At 45.8% G+C, this 15,971-nt stretch overlaps 1 protein-coding gene and 3 long non-coding RNA genes across 4 annotated transcripts; 2 read left to right on the top strand and 2 right to left on the bottom strand.

Annotated features, from left to right (window-relative positions):
- Nucleotides 1–1,731: 1,731 nt before the first annotated feature.
- On the top strand, nucleotides 1,732–2,278 carry LOC111258496. Its single transcript, XR_002679018.1, has 2 exons — nucleotides 1,732–1,904; nucleotides 1,985–2,278. It is a non-coding gene; the product is annotated as an uncharacterized LOC111258496 (long non-coding RNA).
- A 1,582-nt stretch (nucleotides 2,279–3,860) lies between these two features.
- LOC101780413 lies at nucleotides 3,861–5,891 on the bottom strand. Its single transcript, XR_002676091.1, has 4 exons — nucleotides 5,615–5,891; nucleotides 5,388–5,512; nucleotides 4,712–5,306; nucleotides 3,861–4,580 (listed from the first exon to the last, which is right to left on the bottom strand). It is a non-coding gene; the product is annotated as an uncharacterized LOC101780413 (long non-coding RNA).
- A 982-nt stretch (nucleotides 5,892–6,873) lies between these two features.
- Nucleotides 6,874–9,849, bottom strand: LOC111255709. The gene is made up of 3 exons (XR_002676027.1): nucleotides 8,510–9,849; nucleotides 7,770–8,402; nucleotides 6,874–7,656 (listed from the first exon to the last, which is right to left on the bottom strand). It is a non-coding gene; the product is annotated as an uncharacterized LOC111255709 (long non-coding RNA).
- Nucleotides 9,850–11,383: 1,534 nt separating this feature from the next.
- Nucleotides 11,384–12,049, top strand: LOC101779605. Its single transcript, XM_004986364.1, has one exon. The coding sequence runs from the start codon at nucleotides 11,384–11,386 to the stop codon at nucleotides 12,047–12,049; it is 666 nt and encodes a 221-aa protein (XP_004986421.1).
- Nucleotides 12,050–15,971: the final 3,922 nt, after the last annotated feature.

The raw sequence follows: 15,971 nt of genomic DNA, 5'->3' as shown, positions 1-15,971 counted from the left end.
GCCCAGATAATAACCGTGTCATGCCGTGTTGGCCCATGGGCCGAAGCAATGGACCAGGCTCGGCACTAAGGGCTATTATCCATGCCAGGCTGGCCCGATGGCCTATCGGGCCACGAAGGCCTATCGTGCTCATTCTAGTCCGGCTCAGCTTAAAAAAAGTCCTTCATGAAATTAAATTTTCAAAGGCAAAAATTTAGAGGTATTATATGTATAAACGTTTATACATATATATTTAGAGGTAATGCATGTACAAACACATATACAAATTACAACTAAATGTGCTTAAATGTGCCTCCAGTGTGCCCTAGCGAGCTGGCCATTAATCGTGCTGTGCCGAGCCGACCCACAGGCTGACGCAGCGGCCCAGGCCTGACACTAAGGATGGGCCGGGCTAGCCCAGGCACAGCTAAGATCATGTTGGGCTGGGCTAGTACCGGGCCAAATTTTCGGGTTGTAGGCCGGCCACAGGCCTCGTGCCTTATGGCCATCTATACAAAAGAACGAAATAAAATGAATTTGACCGGTTACATCTACATGATGGGTAAATAAGGTGCTAGCTGAATGGTTCAAACCTCAAAATCTTGGATCGAAAATTAGTCGAATGGTGTATTGTTGGGGCTAAAGAATGCTACAATTTGATTTATGCACGTTCAAAGTATTGTTCTATGATTATGATTTCGTTGCCATATACACTTTGACATAAGAAAGGAGAAGGACCGAATTTTAAAATTTGTCAAAGAATAATTACCTTAAATTTTGAAATGGAGGAAGTACATTGTAATGCGTGGCACCTGCTGTTTTAACCAGAACAATGTACGAAATAGCGAGCTATAGCGAGGCTATAGCGGTGCTATAGCGTTTGATGCTAACTGCCGCTACAACAGTATTGTACTAATTAGCGGGCTATAGCGGTTGAGCACAGCTCTACGCTAAATCTCATAGCCCGCTATTTTGTACATTGAACCAGAATTACCAAATCAGATGGACCATAGGCTCCTGATGATAATCAGAGTCAAAGCGCAGGAGGGGTGGTTATGGGTTGGATCAAACAGCAGGACACGAGAGTCGGATTCAAAATTCCCACGAAATTCAGTCCCAAATGCGAGATGTTTGGTGCTAAGACAAACTTTTCCGGAGTTGAATGATAAAATGTATTTTTATGTTTATACTGAACGTTTAAATAGGATCTAGAAGATCAGTCCTAAGACAAGTTGCAGTGTTTTGTGCTGTGGGAAACATGCGTCTATGCAAAACGGAGGTCAGAGGTCGGAAATTGGAATCCCAGCCTTGTTCTTTCTCCCCTTCAATACGCAGGACTGATTAACCAAGTGGGAGGGTGTTTATAATAAATCTGCTATCATAAAATGTATTTATTCAAATAATTTTTTGCTGGAATTTGGGAACGGAAAAATACCGGAATTCGCGCATTGCAGCAATTCCGCCACCAGGCCAGACAATTCAGCCGGCCGGCCGCGCGTACAGCACATACGCTAGCTGCGGCGGCCGGCCGGCCGGGCACGTAGGCTCCCGCGGAGAATCACCAAGTAGAAAACCAAGAGAGATCTACTGCGTGGATGTATCTCCCTGGGGTAGCGTAGAGATCTGGCTGGGATCGGATAAGCTGTGTGTATCCGCGTCAGCATGCTCCGATCCTTTGTATTAATTCTTTCCTGCGCAACTTGCTGCCTATAAAATGCGTGGTTGCATTGCACCTCTCGTACTCGCATGCGTCTAGGATCCTGATCAAGCATTATTGAGAAAGGGAAAGTGGCTAGGTAGGTCGATGGCTAAGGTAATCTCAGTCCTTGTTCTGGCAACGGTGGCGGTCCTTGCGACGACGACGATGGTGTCCCCAGCCATGGGGGCCTCAGGAACTGCAACTTTCTACACGCCTCCTTACACACGTATGATCATCAATTTGTCACTCACCATGTTTCGCCTAAGTTCGTTCGATACGCGCTTATAGCAACAATAATGCATGCAGCGTCGTCGGCGTGCTTCGGGAACGCGGCGGAGGGGACGATGATCGCAGCAGCGAGCGAGGCCTTCTGGGACACGGCGGCGCGGCGTGCGGCGACAGGTACGCGGTGAGGTGCACCGGCGCGACCAACCAGGGCGTGCCGCTCCAGCAGTCATTAGCAGGTTCATATGGTCGCGTGTAATAAGCAAAATCTTAAATTCGATAGCCTACCTACAACCTACAATTCTAGCAGTTTCTGTCAGCTTTTGGTATATGTTTGTGGTTTGTACTCCCACTGTTCAAGGTATGGTTTGGTCATTTGGCCCTTGTGTGCAAGTCATGATGTAATGATCTTGATGTTGATACGCATGAAATCCAAACGCAGTCGTCACACGACGACATGGCATCCAGGTTTGCAAAAGATGCTAAACTAGATATGGTATATGCAGGTAAACTTCGAATCTAGCAAACTCTCTCCTCCTTATCTTTTTCCATCCCTAACCCAATGCCCCTCCTGGCGCCTCCTCCTCCTCCTCGCAACCGCCGCCTTCCTCCCTCTCTAGAGCTCCCCTACCCTACCCCTCCTCCACGTGCCTCCCTTCCGACACCTTGATATCCCCCGCCACTCCCATCTTCCTTCCAGCTCCGACGGACTTCGTTGTCGCTAACACTAAACTTTTTCGGGCTCGATGCCCCCGCCACCTCCACCACCACTCGAGTCGAGCCGGCGGCACCCTTGCCACCTCCACTCCGCTGCCTTCTCTTCCACCTCCACCATCACCCCAGAGCATCCTCTACAACTGGACATGGAGATAACTTCCAACTCGAAACCCCCAAACCCTTATCCCGAATCTTCATCCCCAATTCAAATCTAGTACAATCTAGGGTGATTGATGGATCAACCGATTGATGAGTAAATTTGTATAAAATAAGGTGTGCACACAATTCAAGATTCAAACTTTGAAAAATTTCCCTATAACTTATCTTATATAATAAAAACTTTTTCTTACAAAAATAATATAATAGGATTTGTGTTTAAAACTACTTTGATATGACTATATTTTATTACTACAAACATTGCAATACGAGAGATATTAAGAGTCAAATGTTAATATGGGAGATCATGTCAAGTTTGACCACACTTTATATTTTTGGATAGAGAGAGTAACTTTAAAGATATTTATAGAATCAATCAAGGTTTAATTGAGTTTGATCTAAAGAAAGCTTGACATGCAACAAAATGGTAACAAAACTTCAATGCAACTCTCGTTTGCACTAGACAAGTACCATCGAGATAGTAGGTCAGCGTCTTCTCTTCCAACCATGTGCTAGTTGTAAAAAAATGCAAAAGGAAATTTTTACATTTAACAAACATTTATTCAAATAACTTTCGAATAAAAAAGTCGTGTTAATAAAATTTCTGCAATGAACTTTATGAAAAAAGATACTGCAATAAAAACTTTTACGAAAAAGTTAATTTTTTCAAAAAAAAGTCAAATTAAATAATTTTATTCTAGAAAAGTTAATTAAATAACATTTTGCAAAAATTTAATTAAATAACTTCTTCCTCCCACAAAGAACATTCATTCATATGGCTGATATTGATGTTCGTGTTCCCTGGAGGCTGGTTGATATTATATCCATTCATAAGTCCACTAGCTTGATCATGTTATACATATTTTTAACTCGGGCTCTTCTTATGGACAGCTTCTGGTTACTTCTTCTAGCATAGTTGACTACGATGATATAGGGACTGTTTGTTCAATAAACTCTGGTTCAGGATCTTTATAATTAGCTGAATGAGGACATGGAGGTATGGTTCTCGTTCGACACCTACAGCATTGGTACACAACCAATTCACTAATATTTTCTTCCTCAAGTTGCAAGGCATCACCATGAAACCAATCTGTACGTAGGGAATATCAAGATGTTAAAAAAACTGACATGACACTCCTAGCTAGTATAATGCTCCTAGCTAGTATAATGGTAAAGATACTTGCTTCTGCACCTCTCACAGCGGACATGTACAGGAAATCCGGAGAATAAGCTTTATTACAGAGGCAACAAGTCGGTCTCATGGATGAACTTATACCATCCTTGCTTTGAAGGATTACATCATTTGCTCTGAAATCATTTTCGGCGTCTTTTTCATTCTTATGTTTCTTCCATACGAGACCGAAATATGTGATCGCTTGAACATTTTTAGGTTTCTTTGCTTTTTCTGACTTCGATTTTTTACTTTTTGGCTGAGCTTGGACACAAGTGATATTTTTAGCTGCCACATTTGTAATTGGCAAGGTTGCCAACTTTGCAGGTGGTTGGGCTTTCACATTCACAATTGGCTGGTTGGTAACCTTTGCAAACCTTTGAGACTGGCTGGGCTCCAACTTTCAGTGCAGGTTCAGCAGAATGGGAAGAGCCAACCTTCAAGATTATTTTGGAAGCGGTCACTAGCTGTTGACCATTAATCATCTGTTGAGTTGGATATAACTTGCATTCATATGGTAACTTGTAAGCCTAAGATTACGCTTCTGGACGCATAACTTGCATATCAAATTCGAAGTAGCACTGCCTCCTTTGCCACTAACAGATCTTGTTCTGCACTCTTTGTGGCAATTACCTAAAGCCATTATTAGATAAAAAAATGTGTCTTAGGTATGGAAAGCTTAGAAATCTATCATTATCATCTTGAATACTATGAGGAGAAAAGAGAAAAATCAAACGACTTAAAAAAAATGCCAGTGATCATACCTTGACAAGAGCTGCATTTAACAACATCCCTGCATGCAATTCATCCAAAAGCACAACACAAAAGGTGAAGATAATGCCAAAATCTTATAAAGAGGAATAAATGAATAAAAGGCACTAAATAGGAAAGGTTGAAAACCTGAATAGAACATCCTTCATGCATGAGGTGCATGGATACACATCTCCCTTGTGAAAGAGATAAGAAAAGACATTCCCAGTATATGTTTTTACTCGCGTTGTGAAGAAATTAGTGAAACAGTTGGAACCTGAAATTCCTGGACTAGGCAAGGAGCTAATCCCAGCTTTCAGCTCAAATTCTCGCAACATGTACAGTGGCACATGGTTTTCACAAAACCACAATTTGCTATTTTCATTATGATTACCTTCTGATTCCAAGATATTTCCCTTTACACGCACAGGAAGATGCTTCTGGTTGGGAAACTTAAGTGCCTATCTTATCTTATTGTCAATTATTTTTTTATCACAGACTACAGCATTTCTGAGAGCAGAAATCACCATTAGAACTTGCTCCATCTGAAGGAATTTGATCTGGAGGGATGAATTCCTTCCATCTAATGTGGGCATTGAGACATCTAACCTGAGAGAAATAGATATTAGGATCACTGCTATTGTAGGTTGACATATTACTATTTGCAACATCAGGACAGAAGGTGCTAACCTGCAAAGCAAGTTGAGATGAATTCTGGCTTAGTCCAACACACGCTCTCCAAGCAAATTGCTGAGATTGTCTTGGAAAATTGAAACCTCCATGGTATGATAAACATGCTATCCTCTTTTTACCACCTAGTGGGTAACAAAATGTATCAGATTGTACATGTCTGAAGACTCATAGAGGATTAAATAGTAATAACATTAGCAAGTAGCAACAGTAAAAATGCACAATACCTTGACGAGCAGCTTTTCTTATGGATGACCTTTGAAGAGCCCCCCTCTGCAGAATACATTTTGAAATACTTCCGCCGCTCCACCAACTCCAGCTGTTGTCAGCATCAATAGTAGTACCAGATTCAGATGCTAACGAATGCCTTCTACACTGCCTTCCACCAGCCCCGTGTTTTTGGTATGCTGCAGGACAAGATGCTCCAACCGATACACTAGGAGAAACCACAGGCCAGTCATCTATTGGCTTCAGCCAGCTTTCAGAAAATGCTACACCACGGATATTACTTTACAACTGCATAGAACGTGTACCAATATTTATACGATAACAATTGTATCTGTGTTTCACGGCCATTATGCAAATAAATTTCAGCAGTGAGGTTCTCTAAGAGCGATTAGTATGCAAATATTACTGCAGTAAATACACTACTATTACTATATAACCTCACTATTTCTGCTGCCTACTACATGTCGCACATTTGATTATATGAGTCACGCTGGTGAAGCACTACAGACCACAATGAAACCATGTCAAACCAATAAAATCTTGGTGGTCTAAGTAGCATGGATACACCAGGGAAGCAGCATGTCCCGCATCGGATAGTATACAATACGGGCAGTCAAACCAATAAACTTTTGGTGGTCTTCATAGCACGGATAGGCCAGGGAAGGAGCATATCTCATATCGGATATGTTATCCAATATGGTAATACACGGGTGATATGATGACAATACATATCCTCGCTGTATATAAAAAAAATTGAGTGTTCATGTTATCGGCCAGGAGGCCCCAATTGGGCCGGCAGCAGCTGCGCGACCACAGAGGCGTCGTGCGTGTGCCTGCTGCTGCCTCCCTGCAGGAGGAAGCGCAGGCACCATAGGTCGGGCCTACTGGCGCTTGTTTGAGGAGGCAAGTCACAAGAGTCCTATATAAGTGAGGGACTTGTACTCATTAGTTTTCAAGAAGGAAAAAAATTATTCCTTCTCTCTCTGTGCCACCACCAGGCCGCCATCTAATTATCACAATCTGCATTGCAATCCCAAATAAGTGGCAGGACGCCCAGTTGAGTGCTTTGTTTTCCTGCTGAGTCAAATCTCAATCGTTTATTGGAAGAATTTTAATTAGTTTCCATTTCGATTTAACTACCTTCATCCAGGAAAATACATACAGGGATATTTATGTATCTAGCTCAAGCTGCATAAGAAATCTGAAAAATGTTGCTCTATTTGATGCCACTCTCACTGCCAACATTCGGAGGAAAATACTAAATCATGAATTAGTTGCACCATATTGACAAATGACAAGTACAAAAGGACGAACGGAAAATATTAGCTTAATATTATTACTCACCTCAAGCAAGAGGGGTATTACAGTTCTACAGTTGGAAGCTTCTCGTAGTTGTTGATGCCACCGTTGTTTCTGCGGCATGTCTTGTAGTGAACTTTTACTAAAAGGCCACGCAAACTTTCCTCCATGTTGGCTAGATAAGCAACAATGCTGGGGAAATGGCTATCGGAATTTTTTATCACATGCATGACACTAAGAACTCGAGCAGAACTTCTAGCGGCATTTGCAGCGGCAATGTTAAGAAAACATGCTTTTTTATTTCCAATTGCTGAACTTCTACAGGCAAGGCACCAATCACATCTATCTCTTGGGACTTCCATAAGCTTCTTTTCACTACCTGGCCAAACAAATTGTGCGGCTGCTGAGGAAAATACTTTCACTTGTAGGGCATTGTCCGCAGCCATTTTCTTCCTTAAGTTTGTGGTCAGTTGGGATGATGAAATTTTACCTTGGTCAACTGTAATAACAGCTAGATTGGCAGCAGCACAGGTTGCAACGTTACCATGATGGTATAGATTCATGTACGCCTGTGGTTTAAAGGATGACAACTTTGCTGCCTTGTTGCCACCACTCATGTATTCCTTTATTTGCCTGCATATCCATATATGCATCTGAGAGAGCTAGTATTTGGAGGACTTTGACAACATCATGATCATTGTAATATCTTGCATAAGACTCTGCATTTGAAAACATTTGAATCCTGCAGGATTTGCTAGAATTACCATTAATGGAAGTACAGAACAAACCGTTGCAGGTAGTGCTAAAACTCATTAGTAAAATCAAACATTGTAAGACTGATATGCAAAAACTTACACCAGCAAATAGTTGCAGGATCCTAAGAAGATCCTCCCGCACATATCAATGCCAAACATTTGGGCTCCTCTTGCACCACGCTCAATTCTTGCTGAAGTTGGTCCGAGCATGTTAACCACACATTCGTGACAGAATCATGCTCCTTGGGGAAGAAAAGATTTGTTTTGACCAATACACCTTGAATGATATGCCCATTTGCAGCGATCACAGCGTAACAAAGTCCCATCCATTCCACATATTCGGCAAACAGCTTTTGGATTGTTCACATTTGGAGCTCTTTCCAGGCTTTGCAGATCACCTGTTCTGCTATAAGCAGAGGCCTTTGAGGCTCTAGCAGAGACTGCGCTTGAACCATGCCCCAAGAAAACACTAGGATCAGTCTCATATTCCATCTCGTTGTAGCCCTCTCTACCCTCCAGTTCTGTTTTGAGTTCTTCTGAATCAATGACATGATCACAGAGTATTTGCAGCACCCTCAGCTTCGTGGCAACAGGAAGCTTATAGTATTCTGTGGCTAGGAGGCTTCTACCAAAACTCTGCACCCCTAGATTCTTAATGCAACCCATCACATACAGGTATTCTAGTAAGAACGTTGGCCAAGTCAATGTGTCTATTAGTGTCCAATCCAGATACCTGCGCACAGATCAAGGAAAAGCGACATTATTATCAGAATTTTCAGTAGCAAAACAACACTTACGAAACAGTTAGTGTACTCAAGAGGGGGTTAATTGAGTACGTACTTAAAGCAATTTGAAGCAAGCTTAGTGGATTTAGATTCCAGATGCCGCCTCAGTGCCCGCAGTAGCAAGACATGTACAGCATCCAACAAGTTATTCTGCACGGTGCAATTAATTGCCGCAACAAAATCATCCAGCCCGAATGGACTCAGGAACAGGCGAACAGCTGAACACTGAATGACCGCAGGAAGTTATAAACAGAAAAGAGATAACTTATGGACTTCTGGCACATTAATATCTCCCGATGACGGTGGCAACTCCACAGCCTGCACTGGAGGGCATAGCTCAGATGGTTCTTCTTTACTGAAATCTGATGAATCACTCGAAGGTTCAATATCGTCGGACATATCCAAGCCAGACACACTCTGCTGTGGCGCATCAGGCATGGTGGACACCGCACATCCATCAACCCTCTGCCTAGCACTCGCTGGCTCTCTGGCATCCGAGGCGCTACCTGATGGGACCAGCAAGTCCAGCTTCCTCTTCCAGCAGCTGACCTCCATGCCTAGTGTGCCATTCTCAGGCATGAGAAACTCCCGGAGCTTAGGAAGTCGGAGATCCACGCCATGTCCGTCCTCAAACACCACACGGTAGATCCCAGTAGTGCTGTCATAGGATGCAACCTTCCCAATAAGAATGCTTCCATGCCCTGGAGCGCTCCGGGCAATGTACCGGCCCACCAAGCATTCCCCGACCTCCTCTTCCACCTGAAGGCGACCAGCTGTCGTGGCGATCTCTCGATTTACCACTCCGCCAGCACCTTGCTCCATCACTGTAGTACGACCTTGCTCGGCGGTGCTGCCCTCATCCACCTCAATATCAATATTTTGTTTCGACACCACACGAATCGAATCCCGCACTTTCCCAACAGGTGCCGCTCTGCCCAGAACGACAGCCTCATCAACCTCCATGTTTGCTTCAGGCACAACATGAGCTAATGCTCGCTGCAGGCGCCGCAGAACGCCACTCCTCGCCCCGTTAACCTCCCCCTTCGGCTCCCACGACATGTTCGTGCTCCGCCGCGAAGCTTTCACCCGCAGACTTCGCCCTTGTGCAGCGGCGTCAGTGGCGGGTGGCCCATGCGGGCGATTGGAACCGAGGCAGTGAGAACGGGTGTGGTCGGTGGAGGGCCTGCAACCCTACGCCGGCGGCGGCGGACGGTGGGAGGAATGGGAAGCGGGGAGGGCGAGAGAAGTGGAGCTGTCACCAGCCCAAGCCCAGGTGGCAGACTGGCGTTATAATCCATCGGAGGTGGCCCAACGTGAGAAGAGCTCGGTGAAGCCCAGCCCACTAGTGGTCTGGTCCAGAATGGAGGAGCGTGTGGCTGTGTGAGCAGACGTCCAAAGCTTACCCGTCCGATGGCTGCCAGCGTTTCCAAGGGTATGTAGGAAGCGGGTAAGAAGATTTCTGGGTGAGAAATATTTCGGGGCAACTCCTTTATATAGTGTAGATAAAGGTTTGGATTTCTATATACCTGCATAAATAAATAAAGATGAACCCTTTCTTCACTGTGTATCCATTTAGTACGGTAAATTTTAATATACTTTTTCTATGACATTAGTAAGTTGAAGTTTAACTTAAGATAAACTAGTTTGGTAGAGTTCCAGCTCCTCCTAAGATGAGAAGAGTCGGAGAAGCTACTTTTTTTGCTCCAGCTTCTCCATATAAAACGGTTCCGGCTTCTCTAATGCTCCAGGGATGGAGCCGTTTTTGAACAAACTATTTGGTAGGGTTTTAGCTAGAGCCGTAGGAGAAGCCAGAGCTGGAGCCCTGCCAAACTGATCCTAAAATGTATAGAAAAAATTGGGAATGCGGATCTGGCAGCCGATTCATCCGAGGTAAACCATTTCCAAGATTAACGGATTTTCTTTGGAAGGAGAGATTTAAGGAATGCCTCTGCGTATTCCGTATTCCTCTGAACTGATTGGCCGCCCACCTCTCCCATTCTACCCGTCCGGAACCTCGCCGGACTTTCCTCCGACGCTGTCTTCCACGTCCAGAGGTGCGCGCCGCCGCCGCCGCTGTTTCACCGGCCGTCACATCTACATTCCTCTATTTCCTACTCGTCTTCTTCATACATTTGTAATATAGAGAGTTTCTCGATCTGATCGTCGATTGTTTGTGCTTAGGCACGACATGGCACGACCGCAGATCGACAGGGCCGAAGCCGATGCTGTTCTCCAGGAGCTGCGCCGCCGGGAAGACGAGGACGACTGCGAGAATTTCCACCGGTACGAGCTGGACGCCGAGCAGCGCCTGAAGAGTCTCTTCTGGGCGGACGCCGACTCCCGCCTCGACTACTACATCAGCCACGGCGACGTCGTCGTCTTCGACACCACGTTCCGGACGAACGAGTACGGCGTGCCGTTCGTCCCCTTCGTCGGGCTGAGCCGCCACCGCACGCCCGTCTTCTTCGGCTGCGGCGTCACCTCCGACGAGTCCCTCGACTCCTACGTCTGGCTGCTGCGCGCCTTCGCGATGTCCATCTCCCAAGACAGGAAGCCCAGGTCCGTGATCACCGACGGCGGCGACGCGGTGGTCGGCGCCGTCAGGATCGTGTTCCCGGAGTCCAACCACCGGATCTGCTCGTGGCACGTGGAGCGGGCCATCGACGAGCACCTCCACGGCTCGTCGACGCAGGACGAGTTCAGGTCGCTGATGCGCGACGCGTGCTCGCCGGAGGCGTTCGAGGAGCGCTGGTACGGCTTCATGGCGCGGCACGGCACCGCCGCGAACCACCGCTGGCTGGAGGACATGTACGGCAAGAGGGAGCTCTGGGCCGCCGCGTTCGTCCACGACAAGTTCTTCCTCGGCATGGCCAGCGACCAGAGGACGGAGTGCCTTGCCACGTGCCTGCACACGGGGCTCCATGGCGGCATGTCGCTGCCCGACCTGCTGGCGCACGCTGACGCCTGCACCTACGCCCTGCGCCTCGACGTGGCCAGGCTCGACGTCGAGGCCGATAGGTCCCGGGTGGAGCTCACCACCGGGCACCGGTGCCTGGAGGAGCACGCCGCGCGCCGGTTCACGCCGGCCAACTTCTACCTCCTGCGGGAGGAGATCATGATGATCGACGGCTTCGAGGTTGTGAAGACGCTGGCCAGGGGCCACCCCATATTCGGCAAGAAGGTCTACGTGGTGGGGTTCAAGCAGCGCTGGGGCGTCTTCTTCTACGTCGAGTGCTCCGGCGACGCCGTCAAGTGCAGCTGCCGGAAGATGGAGCGCGAGGGCCTCCCCTGCCGGCACATCTTTTGCATGTTGCGCCACAATAACTTGTCGCGGATACCGGACTGCTGCGCACTGAGACGGATGCGGAGACGAGGCGATACCAAGGCCGAGAGGCTTGATGAGATGAAGGAGCTTGGACATCAGGTGTTCGACCTGGCGTCGGAGGACGCCCAAGAGTTCCAGGAGATCAAGGAGTTCTTGGAAGGCTGGCTGGAGCATAGGCGCTCTGGTGCCGTTGCTGTAGGGGACAACAATGCTGCAGATGGGGATAGTGTCCCGCCGATGACCAAGAAGACCAAATTGATCAAGGACTGAGGTGCGGCACACGAGAGATCTCCATGCGGACGGAGTGCGTTCCTTGCACCTAGTTATTCATTCGTTATTGTGTTTTATATATATGAGTAAATCAAATAATTTTGTCCATGCTTGGAATTCATTTGAAAAATATCCCTACGAATCCAATTTATACTTCACTGAATTAACAGTTAGTACTGTCCTTTCTTCGTGATTGGCTCCAAATATTGATGTTGATAAAAACTGCAGGCTCTTATGGTTCAAATATACGGCAGTAATGCTCTCGGTGGCCGCAAGGATGTAAGAAAACCAAGCACCGGAGAATGGATCGATCATATTCATAGGTTTCAAAAACAAGTTTGTACTTGTCCTAAAGGCCTTTCAAGTTTCGCGAATTTTAGATGGTGGAGGATGGTTGAAATGTTGCAAATCAAGATCAAGAGAAGGAGGTAGAAGCAGAGAAATACGAGGGGAGTAGCACATGGATGCCAAAAAAGAGCAGGGGGAAGAAGTAATGAAAAGGAAGGCTTGTTGCTCGACGAATTGGTTAAACAAAAAATGAAAGAAAAACTGTATTGATAAAACAAAAATAAATGAATGCCCGGGTAGTCAGACTCGGTATGGATGGTTTATATGCTAAGTTTGGCCATGGTCTTGGATTTTAAACAGCTCTGCCAAAAAAGATGCTATATGAACCTTATGCGGATCAATAACAATTAGTCGATGTTGTGCACATAGGAGAGAAAACAGTTTCAATCAAACGAGCTTGACGATGTTCTTAAAACATCCGGCTTCCCGGTCATCTTCTTTAGCTTACAAGTGTCTGCTACCTATAGGTGGGTTATTTGGATTCTCCAGGTAATTCACGAATTGACACTTTTGTAGATTGAACTGGTATTATCGCTCACGCAGTTTATTTGTGCAGCTACATATTTTCTTCCAATATAATTTAGGAGTAATATTTTTTGTTTCTATTACTTTTCCTTAAGTTCAAACTTAATAGGAAAAGATAACTGAAAAGATGTTCCAGATCCATCTTTTCTGGAATATAATTTGCTTCATCTACATGTAAAGAATTGAAATGCGAATATGACATAATAATAAAGTATGATGGCCAGGTGTTGGTTTTATTAGGCCAGTTTAAGTTATTTTAAAACTTTATTTTTTTGGATGGTCATGGTCGCTATATAAAAAAGCTTTGTTTTGCCAAAGAATAAATTTTTACCATGGGGCAAACTTTTTTTTTTCTATTTTTGTTGTGAATGCGTTTACTTTATAGTCATGGGCATGTGGGAACATGCATATGTCTGCGTGCATGTATAAGTCTATAGGATCATGTTTTATTTGAATAGATAAACTAATCTGTAGCGCAATAAAGAATATATTGCCATACCTTGTTAGGAAATAGGGTAATCAAACTTTAATTCACTCCATACCATATTGAATTAGGTTCTAAGCAGTCCAATGTGCAACCGAAACCTTTCAAGAGTTGTTTAAAGAGACACTTAGTAACTCCCAAAATTTGAAATCCATGCCTTAGTTTGGAAATTAGTATATGGTTTTAAACAGTTATGAAAGAAAATCTCAGGTGCATGTAATAAGCAGTTATTAAATCAAACTTTCAATGGCTTGACAGGTAAAGTAAAAGGTATCAAATATAACAAATACATCGCAAAGACTATAACAAAACTTAGATCAACCGAGAGACTATAACGGAACTCACCAAAGAGACTAAAATGAAACTCACCAGAACTCCAGAAGCATGCTTTACACATGAAAGTTTTTGCAAATACGCTGCCACCGCCTGAAACTTTCTTTCAGGACATCTGGAACCTTGATGAAGTTGCGGATGGCGTCACAAGGTGTGAATAATTTTCTGCCTTTGAAATCTGGACTGAGATGCTGGCATGTGCCGATCCAGCCTCCACGAGAGAGTCACCGTGAGGACTGTGGCTCACCAGGGAAAGCCTCTTCGATGTGGCGTTCGAGCGCCCCATTGCAAAGAGGTTCCGGGCAGACAGCGAAGGAGATAACTGGAAAAAGGATCCACCATTGCTCCCGCAAACGTGGACCTGTGATATTATCATGGTTGTCTGATGCAGCTCTGTATGCGAAGTCTCTGTTATGGGACTAGCTTTTTTGCCCTCATGCCACGATTTTCAAATCTTTTCTGCTTAGTAGGCTATGTTTCCGGATCCATGTACATGCAGTCTGATCAAGACAACTTTTACCAAAGGTTTATAGTGAGATCTTTTTCACCATCGCATTATATTGTTGTGAAGGTGGATGTGCTTAACAATCGAAGCCTTAGCGTTGGCGGTGGTGAGCAGCTATAGCTTGGTCATTTCATATTATTTTTGTTTCTGCCCAACCACAGGGAACGATGATCTTATATTACAGGGGTAACAAATTAAACAACTCAAATAAATCCACGGCCGGTTCCACATCACTGTCAAGTGCCGTGTGCAATTGCAATTGAAAGCGAACGAACACGCAAATGCGACTTCAAAGTCCATTTATTGGTGAACAAGTATGAAAAATTCAACATCGACAAAGTTAAATCCAAATGTGTCGATGAACATGTTTATTTTTCGAAAAGAGTAAAATGCACCACACATCCCTAAACTTGTTCCACCGTGTCAATTAAATTCGTGAACTTCTAAAACGTATTTCTGAATCTCCGAACTATAAAATGGGAACAAGCCACGTGGACTTTCGATGCCAATGTTGCATGCCATCATGGCGCCGTGCTTGCAAACATATGCAGAAAACCCCCTTGGCAGCCCACATCCCCTCCATTCGTCCCCTCTCTCTCTCTGCTTCTCCTCTCTCTGTTCCCGCACAGCGGCCGGTGGCCCATCTCGCTTTGACACGTCCACGCCATGTGAAAATCAATTTTGTGTTACACCAACCTGGCATTTTAGTCACGCCATTGCATGTGGTGCAACTCAATTACGAGTCGTGCCACGAACCTTAGCGCGACAAAAAGACTACTTCATGGAAATATAGATCGGGAGAAGTTATTTATAAAATTTTAGATTAAAAGAGGTTAAAATAAAAAAAATTCCCGCACAGCGGCCGGTGGCCCGCAGGCACAAATGCGGCGCTGGCCTCCAGCGATTGCAAGGTCTACGGGGTGCTGGCCGGTTAGGAGGTGCACTGCTGGCGGCGGTGCGAGCATGACATCCCCACAGGGCTCCACACTACCTGCGACTGAGCGCACGGCGCGCCCAGGATGCGTGGACAGCGGTGTGGCCGGCGAGCTACCGGCCATCGACTACTTCATGCTCGTCGGTGCGCTCGCGTTCAACAGCTGAGTGCTCCATCCACGCGTACCTCCGCGCGATGCGCAGGACCGGCTGGAGGCCATGGTGCACGCCGTAGAACCGGAGCGCGTGCGCTGGGGCTCAAGGTCGTGCGTGGCTCGTACCTGAGCCGGGAGACCCAGCTCGCGGCTTCCCTCAACGTGCCCAGTCGCTAATCCACGGCAGCATTCAGGACACCCACGACTGCTACAACAGCTGCGCCGCCTTCCTCCTCGATGGCGTCCATCGTGGCTCCGCCTTCGTCATGCTCGCCACCCCACAAGGTTGAGTGAGGTAAAAAAAAAAATCCAAAGTCTATTTTTTTGCAAAAAAGCGAACAAGCAATTCCTCTTTTTTTTCTCCAACTGATGAAATTGCTGTGTGGTGCGGTCCTTCTATAGTCCGCAACCTGATGAACAAGCAATCACTCTTGGCAGTGCATGCGCAGGAGATCCTGAAGGCAGACCGCAACCTGCAGTCCGCGTAGCTGATGGGCATGGCAGACGGGCTGCTGTAGGCCTGCCGTTGGGTCCCTCTTCCTAAACCTAGACCCATTTCAATTGGAAAGGTTTGGGTAGAAGATTATATACCTATTAGAAATGAGAAGCATGGTGTATAGAGAGGGTACAATTAATCAA

The sequence above is a fragment of the Setaria italica genome, chromosome IX, assembly GCF_000263155.2.
Source record: "Setaria italica strain Yugu1 chromosome IX, Setaria_italica_v2.0, whole genome shotgun sequence".
In the NCBI taxonomy this organism is placed as follows: domain Eukaryota; kingdom Viridiplantae; phylum Streptophyta; class Magnoliopsida; order Poales; family Poaceae; genus Setaria; species Setaria italica.
The sequence above is the reverse complement of the archived record's forward strand: the minus strand, read 5'-3'. Positions and strand labels throughout refer to the sequence as shown.